The following is a 15,467-nucleotide window of genomic DNA, read 5'->3' as shown; positions in this document are numbered from 1 at the left end:
ACTGCCAGGAAGTTTCTCCTTAGTTCTAGGTTGCTTCTCTCTTTGGTTAGTTTCCACTTTTGAAGTTACTATTCTAATTTTGGGAAGGGGGGTGTCATTTCAAAGAGGCCCCCCCACAATAGCTGGAGAAGAAGAATGAAGTCATCTCCAACTGGCAGGAGAGCAGTGAGTGTCTCAGGCAGCAAAACGAGAAGTCCAAGGAACAAGGGGCTGAACTGAGGGTCCCTGCTGAACCCCCGTCCCCCGTCCCCCCTCCCACCATTCCCCAAGCCACTCCCTGCTATCCCAGGGAACTCCTAGACCCCTCAGAGGTCGTGGCCCCCTCCCATATCCTCCCCCCCCCATGTCAAGAAGAAAAAGAGCGTCCCGTAAGACAAGCTGCTCCTGCAGAGATTTCACAACTCTGGAAACTGCATCCCTTTTTTTGATGGTGGAGGGGGGGAAAGCTGACTGGAGGGGGGCGGGAAGCTGACGGGGGGGGGGCGGGAAGCTGACTGGAGAGGGGCTTAGTCTTTGCCCGGACAGGAATGGGCGTGGGGAGAGGAGAAGGAGGCGGGGCAGAGCTCTGAACGTTCTCCGCTCACTTTCACTTTCGCTCTTTGTTCCGAAATGCAAACGAGAAACTTAAAAGGAAGTTCGGGCGAAGCGCGAGGGGGAAGGAAGCCATTTTAATTGCCAACCAGGCTTTTTTTGGGGGGGGAGGCAGCCCCAGGAGGCAGCGCCCCCCCCACCTTCTCCCCCATTTACAAGCTTCCCCGAGCCTCCCCGGAGGGTCCCCGAGCCCGCGATGGGAAGGGCTGGCCCTGAAGGCATCGGCAGCGATCCAAAGCCCCAAAGCGCCAGGTTGAGGTTCCGTTTGGGATTCATTGCCCGCCGAGGGGAACTGCCGGACGAAAGAGCGTCGGAAGCCAGCCAAGCCGGGAGAAAAGAAGCGGGACGGCCTGGCAGAAGAGAAAAGAAAGGATTTTATTTTATTTAAAATTACCTGGATGTAAAGAACGGCCGATTCCAGACCGCCCTTATTCACCCAAGCAATCCAGCGCCTTTCTTCGGGAGTTCGAGGCAACTCCCATCATCCCCAGGCCGCAGGGGAGGATGGGGATTGTAGCCTCAGCCCCCCATCCCCCACCCCAAGGGCGGGTCTCCCTCTTGAGTAACCAGGGGCTTTGAGCTGACCCGCCTCCTCCATATAAGGCCGTTCCCAGGACGCCCGGCCCACTAACTAAGGGGTGGGACTAGAAGACCTCCGAGGCCCTTTTCAACCTTATTACAGTATATACTTACCGTGTGTTCCTCCGCGCTCTCGGGGCTGGGCTGGTTTTTGCCCCGAACCTCCTTTCGCTCCGGCTCTTTCCCTTTCCTGGCTCTCCAGGGGGTCTCCTTTCCTTCTCCCCAAAGGGAGCTTCGACACCCCTCCCCCCGCGGATGACCTCCGCGCCACTTTCCCTTTCCAGCGCTCAGCCCCTCCGGCGCCCTTCACAGACTTCCTCCTTCGCCGCCAGCTGATCGGGGCTGCCCATCTAGCGTCTGGATCCGGATGGGACTCCTGACGGCTCGGATGGAGCTTTTGTCCGCGGCGGCCCTCCTGTTGCTGGGGGCAGGATGTGCAGGTAAGTGGCCGGAGGGGGGAGGGCTAAGAAAATCTGAGACGGGCAGCCTGTTTTTCCTGTGGCAGGTCGTTCCGGAGGCTTTGCCCGGTTGGGGAGGGCAATCCTATCAGTCTGTTTTAATCTTGGTGTAGACTTTTGGCCTGATTTCATACTGCCTGCGGCAAAACTGAAAGTTACCAGAGGACATCTAGTCTCTCCTCTAAAGGAGAACATTTGTAGTTCAGGGTCGAAATGAGGGGTCCTGGGTGATGCTCTCTGAGCTTGCTTCTTTTCTTTGATTTTAAAGTTTTATTAATTTTTATCAAAACAAAAGATCCAAAGGAAAATGAAAAGTAACGTAAAACCCGGGGAAGGAGAAAGGGAAAATGTGGGCTGGGAAGGGAAAAAGAGAAAAAGGCACGGACTTCCAGCTCTCTTTGGCATAATAGATGATAACATTACAACTTCAACTTTTTATTTTCATGCAAGAGTACAGACGTATCAAATACAAGGCCTGCGGCCGGATCCAGCCTGTCATGTGGTTGCCTCTGGCCACGGAGATGCTCTGGAAACAGCAAAGGACCGGCCGCGGCACCTCGGCCCGGCGCAGGCTGACCGGTGCTGATCTGCAACCTGGTGCCAGCCACCAAAGCCAGAATGCGCTCAGCCTTAGAACCACGGGGCAGCCCTGGGCTGGCTAAGGAATTCTGGGAGTTGAAATCCACAAGCCTTAAAGTTGCCAAGTTTGAAGACCATTGCACTTGAACATAAACTGAGAGTACATTCCACTCCTTACTAGCATTGATGATGTTACCTAGTTTGGGTGATGTAACCTCTTCAAGAAGAGAACCAAAGTTAGAGAGCACCAAGGACCCCTCAGTGCCTCCTGTTTTGGGGCCAGGATGTCTTCCTTGATAAAACTCTGTACACCTCCATAATTTTAAAGTCGTGAGGCTTTGTCTATGAAGAGGGCTGGTTCCAAATTAAAAAAAAAAAGTTTGTTTTTTTAAAGTGTGCCTTTGGAGACCCCTCTCCCAAATCTCCTCCCTCCCCTCCCCCAATCTGCTCTTTTCAGGCTCCTCTTCCCATTCATTGGGCATTTTCTACACGCTGTTCATGGGCTCCAGCCAAGATGGGGTCCAGTACATTATGGTGGCGTATGTGGACGATCAGCTGGCTGCACGCTTTGACCCCCCCACCAGAAGAATGCTTCCCCAAGTGCCCTGGCTTCGTAATCTGAGTGAGGAAGACTCCCATCTCTGGGAATCCCTATCTTGGTTAGTGAACGCCACGGAGCGGGGGTTCAAGCATGAACTCACCATCCTGTACAACTATCACAACTCCAGCAAAGGTAAGGCACAGTAGGGTGCGGGGGGCTTTGAACCATGGATTTGGGACTGTTCTGCCCAGACAGAACTCGTGGCTCTGAATCCAATCTAAACAGTCAGATAACTCGATAGAAATGATTACAACAAACATTTATTGTCCAGGGATTCTAAGCAGAGACTTACTGTGCTGTAGATACATCTGGTTTTCCATATTTGTTCATTCCTATAGGTAATTTAATATTGAATTTTCCCCTCTTCTTCTGCTGAGAGTCACATGTTGGCAAAACACATGTGGCTGGATGAACAAAGGCTTCCATCTGGCTTGTGTCCAGGAAGTCTCCCAATGACCCTTTTGACTCCTCCCACTGACCCATCAACATACCCAGCATTTAACCCAATAACTGCCAGATATTCTAACATACTAACACATGCTCCTAGTTAGAGTTACGTAGGTCTATGCTAAGTCCAGAACAGGGGCCTCCCCAGGGACTCTTCCTCTCCAGGAGGAGTCTGGATGGGTAGGAAATAGTAGGAAAGAAAATGTGGCCGTGCACATCTGAGTCAAAATAAAATGTCCCTATTCTGCACATGAATGGGGAAGGCTGAATGAAGGGCTGCCACTTGCGCGGCGAAAGTCAAATGGCCAAAATACAGATTGTCCTCGGCTTATGACCACCGTTGAGCTCCAGATTAGTGAGAAATTTGTCACGGGAGTTTTGCCCCATTTTACGACTTTTCTCGCCACTGCTGTTAAGTGAATCACTGCAGTTGCTCAGTTTGTCATCCGGTTGTTGAGTGAATCCAGCTTCCCCGTGGACTTGGCTTGTCAGAAGATCGCAAAAGGGGATCCCATGACCCCAGGACACTGCGACCGTCATAAAGTAGTTGCCAAGCATCCGAATGCAAATCAGGCGACCGTGGGGATGCTGCAACGGTCGTAAGTCTGAAAAATGGCCGTAAGTCACTTTTTTCCAGTGCCGTTGTAACTTCAAACGGCCACTAACTGAACTGTTGTAAGTCAAGGACTGCATGTGAAGGACAACAATGAGCTATCGTTGTTTTTAAAAAAAGATCAATAAATCTACAGGTCAGCTTTCTGAAATAAAGGACTGTCCTTTATTATACGGCAGAGGTCTCCAACCTTTCTGGGCTTGTGGCCCAGAGGGAAGGAGAGCAGCTTCCAAATTGGTGCGTGTGCACGCACACAAACGGGGCCACGCACACTGGTGTGGCACTAGTGGCCGTATTTGTGCCTGTGGCATGCTCTGGCACCATGCGCATGTGCGAACGGCCGTTTGCTGGACTAGTGTGTAACCATCTGGCCAGACTGTATGTCTAACTTAGGAACTAAGAAGTGTGCTGTTAGAGCAAGTAGCATTTTAAGGGGTTAAATGCTGTCTCCTTAAGAGGTGGCTTCTGGGAAATGTAGTTTAGTTGTTGCATGGTTATATATATATATGTTCTAATTGGTCAGTTCTATGTCTTAACTAACCATTGGGAGGGACTTCTGTGTTTACGACAGGATTTCCTGGCTAAGTGTATGTATGAAAAGCTTTGTGTAGTACAGCTACATGGTTCCTTTGCTCCATACGAAAATGGGGTGAATCTACCTTTAATTTTTTTACACCACAAGAACGGACAGGTTATGATACGTGCCTCAGAAGAACTCTTGTTAACTGTAAGTTATTGTTTAGGGATTCCTGAAGAATAAATAATCTGAATATTAATCCGTCTTTGGAGTTAATCTGTCTGTGACAAACAGGAATAAAGCAAATCTCTTGTTTGGATCAGAACAGGCTGTGTACCCTACAGCGGCTAGCAGCCCTGTTCACGCATGCGCAAATGGTCCACAGGTGCTAGTGCGAGTGGGGGGCGAATACGCATGGCCTGCTGACCAAGGACCCACAGCTTAGGACCGGGCCACGGCCCATAGGTTGGGGACCCCTGTTATACGGTACAGGTGGTTACTCTGCCTATATCCCAACGTTTATCCTGATTTGAGCAGGGTGTCAAGCCCTCCCGGGCTCGACACACAAAAAAAGGGGGGAGAGCCTGGTGACAGAGGAGGAAACCCAGCATAAGATCTAAGCAGCTCACCGTTTTAGAAGAAGCCTCAGGGGTGGTTGAGGTTTCTCTAATTGCTGCCGGGTGCTGGTTGGGAGACGAGCGGGCAGGGTTGTAGGTTGTTAGGCGGAGGTGTGATGGGTTTGTGGCTGGGGATTAATTGGGGAAGGGTGGGGTAGTAATTACAAGAGGGTAGTAATTACAGGAGTGTATTTAAACAGAGCTGGGAGGCAGTTGCTCCCAGCGCAAACTTTGTAAAGCATAGAACCTGATTGCTAAGGTCTGTGTGAACGTCATCGCTTTACCTCAAGTAAACTGGAGTTTGTTGGACGAAGGTGTTCCTGTGTTTTCCTTTTTCCTGCAAGTGTCCGGTAGGAAAGCTGACACGGGGTTCCACAGTTGGCAGAACCTGATTCGCTGCGAGCTGAGCGACAAAGGCCACAAGGGGGGCGTTTATCAGTATGGCTATGATGGGAAGGACTTCATCAGCCTGGACCAGAAGACCCTCACCTGGATCGCATCGGATGTTCACGCTCAGGTGACCAAGAGGAGATGGGAAGGTGAGCGTTTGATCGCTCAGAGCAGGAATCACTGTTTGGAGAACAAATGCATAGAGCTGCTCCAGAAGTGCCTGACGTACGGAAAGGAATCCCTGCTGAGGAAAGGTGAGGAAGGAAGGAGGGAGCCAAGTTGGTGTTGATGATGTGTCAGGTCAGCGTTCAATCTGTGGGGCTACACAAGTGCAGTCTTAAAACATGCTGGGGTTGTGTTCTCTACAGAGGCCCCGGTGGCGAAAGTAACTCGCAGGATCCAGGACAAGGGCCAGGAGACCCTCGTCTGCCGAGTCTACGGCTTTTATCCCAAAGAAGCGAACGTCACCTGGAGGAAGGATGGAGAAGTCAGGGAGAATGGCACCTTCTGGAGTGGTGTTCTTCCAAACTCAGACGGGACCTACCATACCTGTCTGGGCATCAAGGTTAACCCTAGAGAGAGGGACCATTATCGCTGCTATGTGGTACACGCTGGACTAACAGAGCCTCTGATCGTGGCCTGGGAGGAACCTGGTGAGAGAACCGGGCAGGGGGGGAAACCAGCTGAACATGAGCAAAGTTGTCCCTAGGGTGTCTGTGGTCATACAACCTAATAAATGTAGTGAGGGGTTTCCTCGTTTAGCAGGTTCACCTATGCTGAGGACCTTAAATTGGCCAAGGGTTGAATTTGCTTAACACGTCAAGCTCCGAGAGGCCCTTACTTAAGTTCAGGTCCAGTGTGTTCGGCCAGCCAGGCCTTTCATGCAAACCTGAGCTGGTGGGTTAATTAAGGCATCTGAAAGAGGAGGAAGTTTAAAGCAGGGGTCCCCAACCTACGGGCTACAAACTGCTCCCGGTCCATGGCCTGTTGGGAACCGGGCTGTGCAAGCTGTAGCCGAGCACATGAAGCCTCATTTGCTCATGCACTGCAGCTAGGTTGAGTGTGCAAAACCATCCCCCCCTCCTCATTGCCTCTGCCATTACTGTTGCTGGTCCATGGAGCAAGAAAGATTGGGGACAGCTGGTTTAAAGTTTGGCATGTAAAGGTTGACTCCTGTGGGATGCCACAAGGAAGAAGATGTTTGTGGGGGAGGGAAGGCTTATAGTATGGAAAGTCAGCTGTATTTTTATAGCCTATCAAAATCCTAGAGCCAGAAGTGTCCCTTGAGGTCATCCAGTCCACCCTGTGCTCGGTGCAGGCATCTGACTTAAACCATCCCAGAAAGATGGCTCTTTAGCTCCTCCTTGGACAAATCCGTCCTCTCCCTGGATCAGAGGTTCTGCCCCTACTATTAAGGATTTTTTTAGTTAACTCAGTCTTGGCTGCCCTTTCACCATGGCTGGGGAATGCAAGGGAAGAGAAATCCCAGAGCTTCTCCAGTCATTTTGACCTTTCTCCAAAACAGTTGACGGGCTCGTGGCCAGAGTCGGGGTTGCGGTTGGAGGCATTGTGGTCCTCATTGCTGCCGCAGTGATTTGCTACATCGGTAAGTAACTCTTGGGTGGGCACCGGAGGCATCATTCACAAAACATGTGGGAGGTGCTGCCATACCCCTAAACCTGGCCTTTCCCATCTATCAAAGGCCGGGGGTGGGGGAGGAATTAAGGGACTCTTCAGCGGGAACCTCTAACTTCTTGATTCTGTCTTGCAGCCATATTTGTTGGAGGCGCAGGCGGAGAAATCGCGGGTGAGTGATCCTGAAATGTAATTTTGGTACAGGCTGCCTTTTGGGGTAGAAAGGGGAGTGGTCCAGTTTAGCCCAAATGAAGCTTGTAGCAGACTTATGAATTCTGGGCAATGGGAAATATGGGATCTTGCTACATAGAAGAAAGTTTGCCATGTGTCAGTTTATTTATTGATTTATTAGTTAGAATTTCTTAACTGCCCAGTAGCCAAATCTCTCTGGCAGTTCACAATAACAGAAACGCACACACAAAGAGAGAAAAACAGGGAGAGAAAGAGAAACAGAAAAGAGAGAGAGTGAGAGAGAAACGAGAAAGAAAGAGAGAGAAACAGGGAGAGGGGGAGAGAAAGAGAAAAACAACACAGAGAGAAAAACAGATACACAGAGAGAGAAAAAAACACAGAGAAACACACACAGAGAGAAACGGGGAGACACACACAGAAGTTGAGCTGAAACATATAGCAAAGTCAGGCTCCATTGATCAACCATGTGATGTGTCGCAACATATCACGACTTTTTTTCCATTGCCGGCAATGGGGTGGGCGTGGTTTCGGCATGACACCAGCCCAGGTGCTGGCAGTTTGACACCCCTGCTCTAGAGATAAGACAAGTGATAATAAATAAAACTAATTGTCAGGCTGTATATAACAATCCCCCTGAAACTTTCCATAAAGCCTCATTTGGGGAAAGCAATACTGGAGCAGGCTGACATCATGGGAGATGGGGTCAAGGTGAGCAAAAGGACAGTCCTGACAGATTTATTTTATTTTTATTTTATTATTTTATTTTATATTTTATTTTATTTTTTATTTTTGCTGGAGATCACCCTTAGTGATCCGAGTTATTTTCGTAAGCAATGACAAGGGCCATCAGTTTGGCTTTCTTGCTGTATCCTAGAAAAACTACTAAGAAAGCCTGGCTGCATTTGAACACATTTTGGAAAAAACCCTGTTTTAAATCAATGGTTCTCAACCTGTGGTTTGCGGATTCCTGGGGGGAGGTCCACAGTGTCGTCACAGGAGGTCCACGAAGGCTTGAAGAAATGTTATGATTTAAATTTTGAGTTCGTGGCCATGGTCTATGGCCACAAAAGGTACACAAAGGGGGTACGTGGTGAAGAAAAGGCCGAGAACCCCTGTTTTAGAGGATAGTGATGGTTGTGACTGATGGCAAAAGCAAACTGCCTTGAAGGGGAATACATGTGGGAGATGCCTAGGACTTTGTGTTGCTTATGATCCCTTCGATACATTGCCTGGCTAAAGGAGACTCTCCGCTTTGTCCTGAATCTTCATTTTGCTTATTTCTCTGTTACAGCCGCCAGACAGTATTTTGAAATGTGTCCCATGGTAAGTAGGGGATACAGGGCTGTAGGATCACATATCTTTTATCAGAGGGAACAAAATCTAATCTCTGGCACTGGAACAAAATGTTTTATTTCGGTATGTGTGTATGTATGTATGTATGAAATGTATTTAGCTGCCCATCTCAATGAAAGTGGTGCACAACAATCATGTTTTAGTGTTCTCCTACCTGTGTTGGAACGTAGTCTGGACTTCACAGAGGGAGGGGTTGCAATCCACCATGTCACCCCATCCAAGCGAGATTGCCTTCTGGGGATCCCTTGTCAGCCTGAATACAGGGTGTTGTACTGCTCTTCAGGACTTGCACTGGGAAAAACAAGGAAGTGGGTTCCATGGCTGAAGCAAGGTTGGAATTCGGGTCTTGTCTCTCCAGGACCTTTAGCATTACCTGCAATGACACCTGTGAAAAGTCTTAAGAGAAGGGAAGAAAAAAATGCTGCCTGGGGAAGGGTCAGATAAATGAGGCCTTAGCCACAGCTGCATAACGGGCAGGCTGAGAAGCTGAAAAGGGCCATAGCTTCTTAGGTTGTGGAAGACACCGCAGGAAATTTTTTACTTTCAGACTCGCAAGATTCTGTTAATGTAGCCTTACAATAATGTGGAATTAGTTTTATCTGATCGTGTTTCCTGTCTTGACTACCTGGGGGAAGCAATGTGGCCTTGGGAAGGGTCAGATAAGAGAGGGATTAGCCCGCAGCTGCATAACAGGAAGGGTGAGAAGCTCAGAAGGGATTTCCAGCCCTTCTGCTTCTCACGCTGTAAAAATGGCAGGAGATTTTTACTTTCAGACTTGCAAAACTCTTGTAATGTAGCCTTCCAATAATGTGGAATTAGCTTATCCGGTCATGATTCCTATCTAGTATACCGGGGAAATATGACTCTTGGGGACAACGCCTGAAGAAGCTCTTGGTTCGGCCTCATTCTGCTGTTTTCTGTTCCATTGTTAGGATAATTTTTATGATATGGTATTAGAATACTTTATTTGGGCATTTGTACTTTTATTAACGTATAGTCAAGGCCATTGTTTTCCCAGTTGCAATGTATGAATGTGAAAGTTGGACCATAAGAAAGGCTGAGCGCCAAAGAATTGAGGCCTTTGAACTATGGTGCTGGAGAAGACTCCTGCGAGTCCCTTGGACTGCAAGGCGTTCAAATCGGTCAGTCCTAGAAGAGATCAACCCTGACTGCTCTTTAGAAGGCCAGATCCTGAAGTTGAAACTCAAATACTTTGGCCACCTAATGAGAAGGAAGGACTCACTGGAAAAGGGCCTAATGATGGGAAAGATTGAGGGCAATAGAAGAAGGGGACGACAGAGAATGAGATGGCTGGATGGAGTCACTGAAGCAGGAGGTGTGAACTTAAATGGACTCCAGAAGATGGTAGAGGACAGGAAGACCTGGAGGAACGTTGTCCATGGGGTCGTGAGGGTCGGACACACGCAATTAACAACAACAACTTTTATTAAGTCTCAGAAACGATGTCTCCTGGTTCACTTTAAGATTTGTAAACCTTCTCAGTGTCCACAAACCTTCAAAAGTAGCTTACCCAGGAAACTGAGTTAAGGTACATCTTCTAAGGGTAGATAAGATATCCATTAGGATTCTTCTTAGATAATTATTCTCAGAAAACCTAAAGGCCCTGGCAAGGAAGGAAGTTCCTTACATCAGGAGTCTCCAACCTTGGCAACTTTAGGATTTGTGGAATTCAACTCCCAGAATTCCTCACCCAGAATTCTGGGAGTTGAAGTCCACAAGTCATAAATTTGTCAAAGTTGGGGGCCCCTGCCTTACATGGAATGATGTGAGGAAGGAAACGAGTGACTGAGTAAGGGGGGTGATCTTCTATAGGAGGGGCTGATTATAATGTAGATAACCTCTGCTGCAGGGGGGGCCTTTGCGGGGACCCCCACCCACCCTGCCTGGTGTTTTTTATCAACCTGGGTGAGGGCACACTGGGTAAGGTACAAATTCTCCAACAGTTTTGGATGGCTGAGTCCCAAAATAGTCATGCATTGGGCTATTTGCCCAAAGGGTAGTGTCTTTCTGGTGACTTGACCTGGAGGGATGTAAAGGCAATTTGGGTCTTGAGCCAAACAGTTGCATGAATTAAATCAGTCAGTCAGTCAATCAATCAATCAGAATAGAGCTGGAAGGGACCTTGGAGGTCTTCCAGTCCAACCCCCTGCCATTTGAAATGAAATGTCATCTCATTTCATGGTTTGTGAATACCCATGAAATTCTTTTGTGCTTTGTTGACTGTATTGTGAGTGATACTCTTTTCTGTTAAATTTGCCTATTGATCAAAGCTGTGTGTCAAACTGGATTCAGCCGCCCTCAGATCTCTGCCAGCTCTCATGGGTGACGACCAGAAAACCCTGAATTGCAAGGAGGACCAGTGAGATCCGCATTCTGCAATAGGGCTATGAAAGGTTGCATGACTGAACCATAACCAAGAAGTAGTGAGTGCGGGAGAGAAGGAGTATGTTTTCCTCTGACCTGAGATTCCCCCCCCCCCGGTTTTGATTATTGGAATATGTAGGGAAGCTAAGGGTCATCCATGTTGTTGCTATTGAACTGAATGAAAGAAATGTTTGCTGGGGGAATGGCTTGTGTGTACGTCTTGTTGGTGTAGTGTGGTGTTTAGTGTTGGGGAAAGTGTGTAAACTGACAGACTGCAAGGTTTTTCCTTTCACTCATTTTGGAAACTACTTTGCTAACTCGGATGTTTGGCTGAAAGGGGAGGGAAATGTATCCCATCAGGAACAAGTGGTTAGCTGACTGTTGCCTTTCTGAAAAGAGCAGCCATTTGTTCTGGGTGGTTGGCTTCAGTCGTTCTGCTGTTGTCTTCTCCTGCTTGCCTACCTTCCTCCTAAGCTCAAGACCCCCGTGGCCTCTGCAACGTTTTCTTGTTTTTTGCCTAATAGACACAAGACCCGGACCAGAGGCAGTGGAAGAAAAAGATGGAGGACGTTCAAAGAATTCCAGTGGAAGCTGGGCCATTAGCATCTTTATTGGATTCTTACTGACTACACCTTAAACTTTACTAAGTCCTATGGCTTGTTTGCAAGCCAAGATTTCATCGAGTTTCTATTTTTACACGTGTGCTATGAAATTACAGTTGTTCTTTGGTATCATCATTAAAATGTTCCGGGAGATGTGATGAGTCCCAAAAACAATGAATACCAAACAAAATTTTCCCATAAGGAATATTGTAGTGAGTCACAAGGTACTTAACACAGAAAAGTTTGTGTGTGTTGAGTATCAAACAAACAAAGAGAACTGGGACAAAATGTTCAGGTCAAAGTGTGTTGAGTACCAAATTCAATGAGTTTCAAAGCAGTTGAGTACCAAGTTACTGGTGTATCTTTAAGAGTGTCACGACTGCTTATAGATAGGGTCTGGAGTACATAACACCAGACACATCACCAGAAGACAAAATCATAAAACTGTATCTCATTTACTTTGGTCATGTCATGCTGGTGAATTCATTGGAGAAAGCAGTTATGTTTGGAAGAGTTAGCAGTAAAAGGAAACCAGGTTGCCAAAGAACACGGTGGCTGGACAGTGTCAAAGCTGACACCAGCCAGAGCATAGAACAACTCAAAGAATTAATGCAAGATCAGAAGATGTGGAAAGACCTGGCCCATAGAATCGCCAAGAGTCGGACGCGGCTGAATGGATAACATCTTCATAGACTGGTTTCCAGTGACTGCACTTGTGTTGCATGGACTAATTGGCTAGATTGTTATCCCAGTGGGTCATAGTTTGCTACTTGTTACAGGAGCTTTCCCCTCCCACTGACTGTCTCATTGATTGTTGGTCACCAAAGAATAGAAGTAAAAAATGAAAAACAAAAACTCTATGCCATATTTGCATTTTTGAATATTTACACTGATCTTTAATGTATTTTTGAATGTTTGCATGTACATGGGGCACTGAAAAAAGAACACACTGAACTGTAATTTTGATTGACTGATAAATTGACTTTTGAATTAAAACATTGATGAAAGATTATTTGAAGGGGGGAGGCAACATGGATATCACATACTTATCAAAAAATGACATGATGCCACATTCAATATTTCTCCTGAAGGACTTAGCCTGGAAAATCAAGGGCCACAAGAAGCAATACTTTAAGGCAAGATAAATACTTTCCAGGAGGAAATATATGTAATGTTAGGATAAATACAAATGACAATAGACTCAAAGCAGGATGAAATTCAAAACAACTTTGATGATTTAAATAAGCATATTTCCAATCTAAATCTACAATTAAAAAACACCCAGGAAATAACAACAAAGGAACAAACAAATCAGACAGAATACAAATTAGAAGAGTATGATCAAATTGATAAAATAACAAAGGAAAAGAATTACAATTTGACACACAGGAAAAAATCTACAATGTTCTGATACAACAAGAAAAATGGAACGGACTATAGAATTATCAGGAGAACCATCAAAGTTTGGGAGACAGAAAGTATTCCCAACAACATTTGTAAAAATACAGGAACTGCTGGGTAAGCGGATTACATCAACTTGGAAAATTACCCAGCAAAAGAAGAAGATCAGACATAAATATGAAAGATTTGACTCGCCCTACCAGATGGACGTGAATAAACATTTGTTTGAATATGACTAAAAGAACAGAGAATTTTGAACATAAAGGGCCCTTATAACGAAGGATAAGAATCTTAAGTAATGTACTATGTTCTATAATATATGAAATGTTAAAATAGCAGGTTGATGTAACTTTTATTAATATGTGAAATATCAACTGATTAAAAAGGATGTTATATCTAGATACTATAAGATAGATAAAAATTGTAGTATTTTTATAATGCATAACTTAAAATATTGGGATGATGTATGTAAATGGGAAAATTTGGACAGTTAGATGATGCTTGCGTGGGGCGAGTGTCTGCAGCCCATTTGCGCAGGCACAAAGAAGGCTGCTAGCCCAGGTGGGTTGTGCGGCCTGTTTGTGCATGCTAAAAAAGCTAATACAATCCTGGGTTGTATAAACAGGCATAGAATCAAGATCATGTAAAGTATTAGTGCTGCTTTATAAAACCCTAATAAGACCACACCTGGAATACTGCAGCCAATTTTGTTCACCGTATCACAAAAAAGATATTGAGAGTTTGGAAAAAATTCAGAGAAGAGCAACTAAGATGATCAAAGGCCTGGAGACTAAAATATACGAAGAACGGCTGCGGGATTTGGGTTTGGGTAGTCTAAAGAAAAGAAGAAATAGGGGAGACATGATAGCAGTATTCCAGCATCTGAGAGGCTGCCACAAAGAAGATGGAGTCACGTTATTCACCAAAGCACCAGAGGGAAGGACAGAAAAACTGGTTGGAAATTGATCAAAGAGAGGAGCAATCTAGAATTAAGGAGAAACTTCCTGACAGGACAATTAACCAGTGGAACAGCTTGCCTCCAGAAATCGTAGGCGCTCCATCACTGGAGATTCTTAAGAAGAGGCTACACAGTCACTTATCTGAGGTGGTATAGATTATCCTGCTTGAGCAGGGGGCTGGACTAGAAGACCTCCAAGGTCCCTTCCAGCTGTATTTTATATATATTTTATATATATAACATAAAAATGATTTTCACTAGGGCACAGGTTCTTTTTCACTTTGTCAGATATATATATATATATATATATAGAGAGAGAGAGAGAGAGATGACACACTCCGGCTCCTGGAGTGTGTCATCGGCACCAGCTGATCGAATTGAGTCCCAAGCACACTCCCCACACCAGCACCTATCCTCTTTCCATTGCTAATTTGCATTCTGTCATACGTTACTCTGTTAGCTGTAACACGCTCCAGGAGTCGGAAACAGGCATTAAACAACTGTATATAAGACTTCCCCCGGCGTTTGACTTTTAACCCTGACGATGTCAAATGTATTTGACGAAAGTTTGGTGGATTAAATTCTATTTTTGGATAAATATTCTCTTGGTGATCATTATTTTGACAATATGTATGTATGTATGTATGTATGTATGTATGTGTATGTGTATGTATGTGTGTGTGTGTGTGTGTGTGTGTGTGTGTATGTATATATGTAGGTCTTTGGTTGTTCGGGTTTTCTCCCGCGTAAAATTGGAAGTGTCTTGGCGACATTTCGACGAAGTCCCATTCGTCATCTTCAGCTGGTGTTTTCAGCTTCGTGCTTCGGCTTCGTGCTGCTCGAAGCACAAAGCTGAAAACACCAGCCTGAAGATGACGAATGGGACTTCGTCGAAACGTCGCCAAGACACTTCCAATTTTACGCGGGAGAAAACCCGAACAACCAAAGACCTACATACAAACACCCGCGAAAACCTCAGAAAACATATATATATATATATATATATGTTTGTTTTCTGAGGTTTTCGTGGGTGTTTGTATGTAAGTCTTTGGTTATTCGGGTTTTCTCCCGCGTAAAATTGGAAGTGTCTTGGCGACGTTTCGATGAAGTCTCATTCGTCATCTTCAGGCTGGTGAAGATGACGAATGAGACTTCGTCGAAACATCGCCAAGACACTTCCAATTTTACGGGGGAGAAAACCCGAATAACCAAAGACCTACATATATGTATGTATGTATGTATGTAATAACATATATAATGTTGCATTCACTACCAAACCCTCACTCTCCTCTCCCGTACATATAAAATGTTTAAAATACAAATGAAGACAAATATACAAATATACATGTCCCAGTATACACCGAGACTAGATATCTATTCTTCAGACTCGTACTGGAGCCCATTTTTAGAGAATTTCTCTCTACAGGATTATGTGCTATTCTACGCAAGGTATTTATGGGGTGCCTGGTTGTGTGTGATTTTTTTATTGGTTGGTTGGGGTGTTGATGGCAGGCTATTAAGTTGTTGGCTGTTGTTTTCTTGTGCCACC

At 45.9% G+C, this 15,467-nt stretch overlaps 1 protein-coding gene across 1 annotated transcript in view; it reads left to right on the top strand.

Annotated features, from left to right (window-relative positions):
* Positions 1–934: 934 nt before the first annotated feature.
* LOC120303090 (patr class I histocompatibility antigen, B-1 alpha chain-like) overlaps positions 935–15,467 on the top strand; it is a 50,949-nt gene continuing 36,416 nt past the window's right edge. The window contains exons 1-6 of the mRNA XM_039332256.1: positions 935–1,610; positions 2,665–2,940; positions 5,347–5,646; positions 5,761–6,045; positions 6,918–6,998; positions 7,164–7,199. Of these exons, the coding sequence (XP_039188190.1) occupies positions 1,538–1,610; positions 2,665–2,940; positions 5,347–5,646; positions 5,761–6,045; positions 6,918–6,998; positions 7,164–7,199 (1,051 nt within the window). The 5' untranslated portion in view covers positions 935–1,537. The remainder of the gene's footprint in view (positions 1,611–2,664; positions 2,941–5,346; positions 5,647–5,760; positions 6,046–6,917; positions 6,999–7,163; positions 7,200–15,467) is intronic.

This window comes from Crotalus tigris, unplaced genomic scaffold, assembly GCF_016545835.1.
Source record: "Crotalus tigris isolate CLP2741 ecotype Arizona unplaced genomic scaffold, ASM1654583v1 scf7180000024460.1087499, whole genome shotgun sequence".
Lineage (NCBI taxonomy): Eukaryota > Metazoa > Chordata > Lepidosauria > Squamata > Viperidae > Crotalus > Crotalus tigris.
This window is presented reverse-complemented; position numbering and strand designations above follow the sequence as displayed.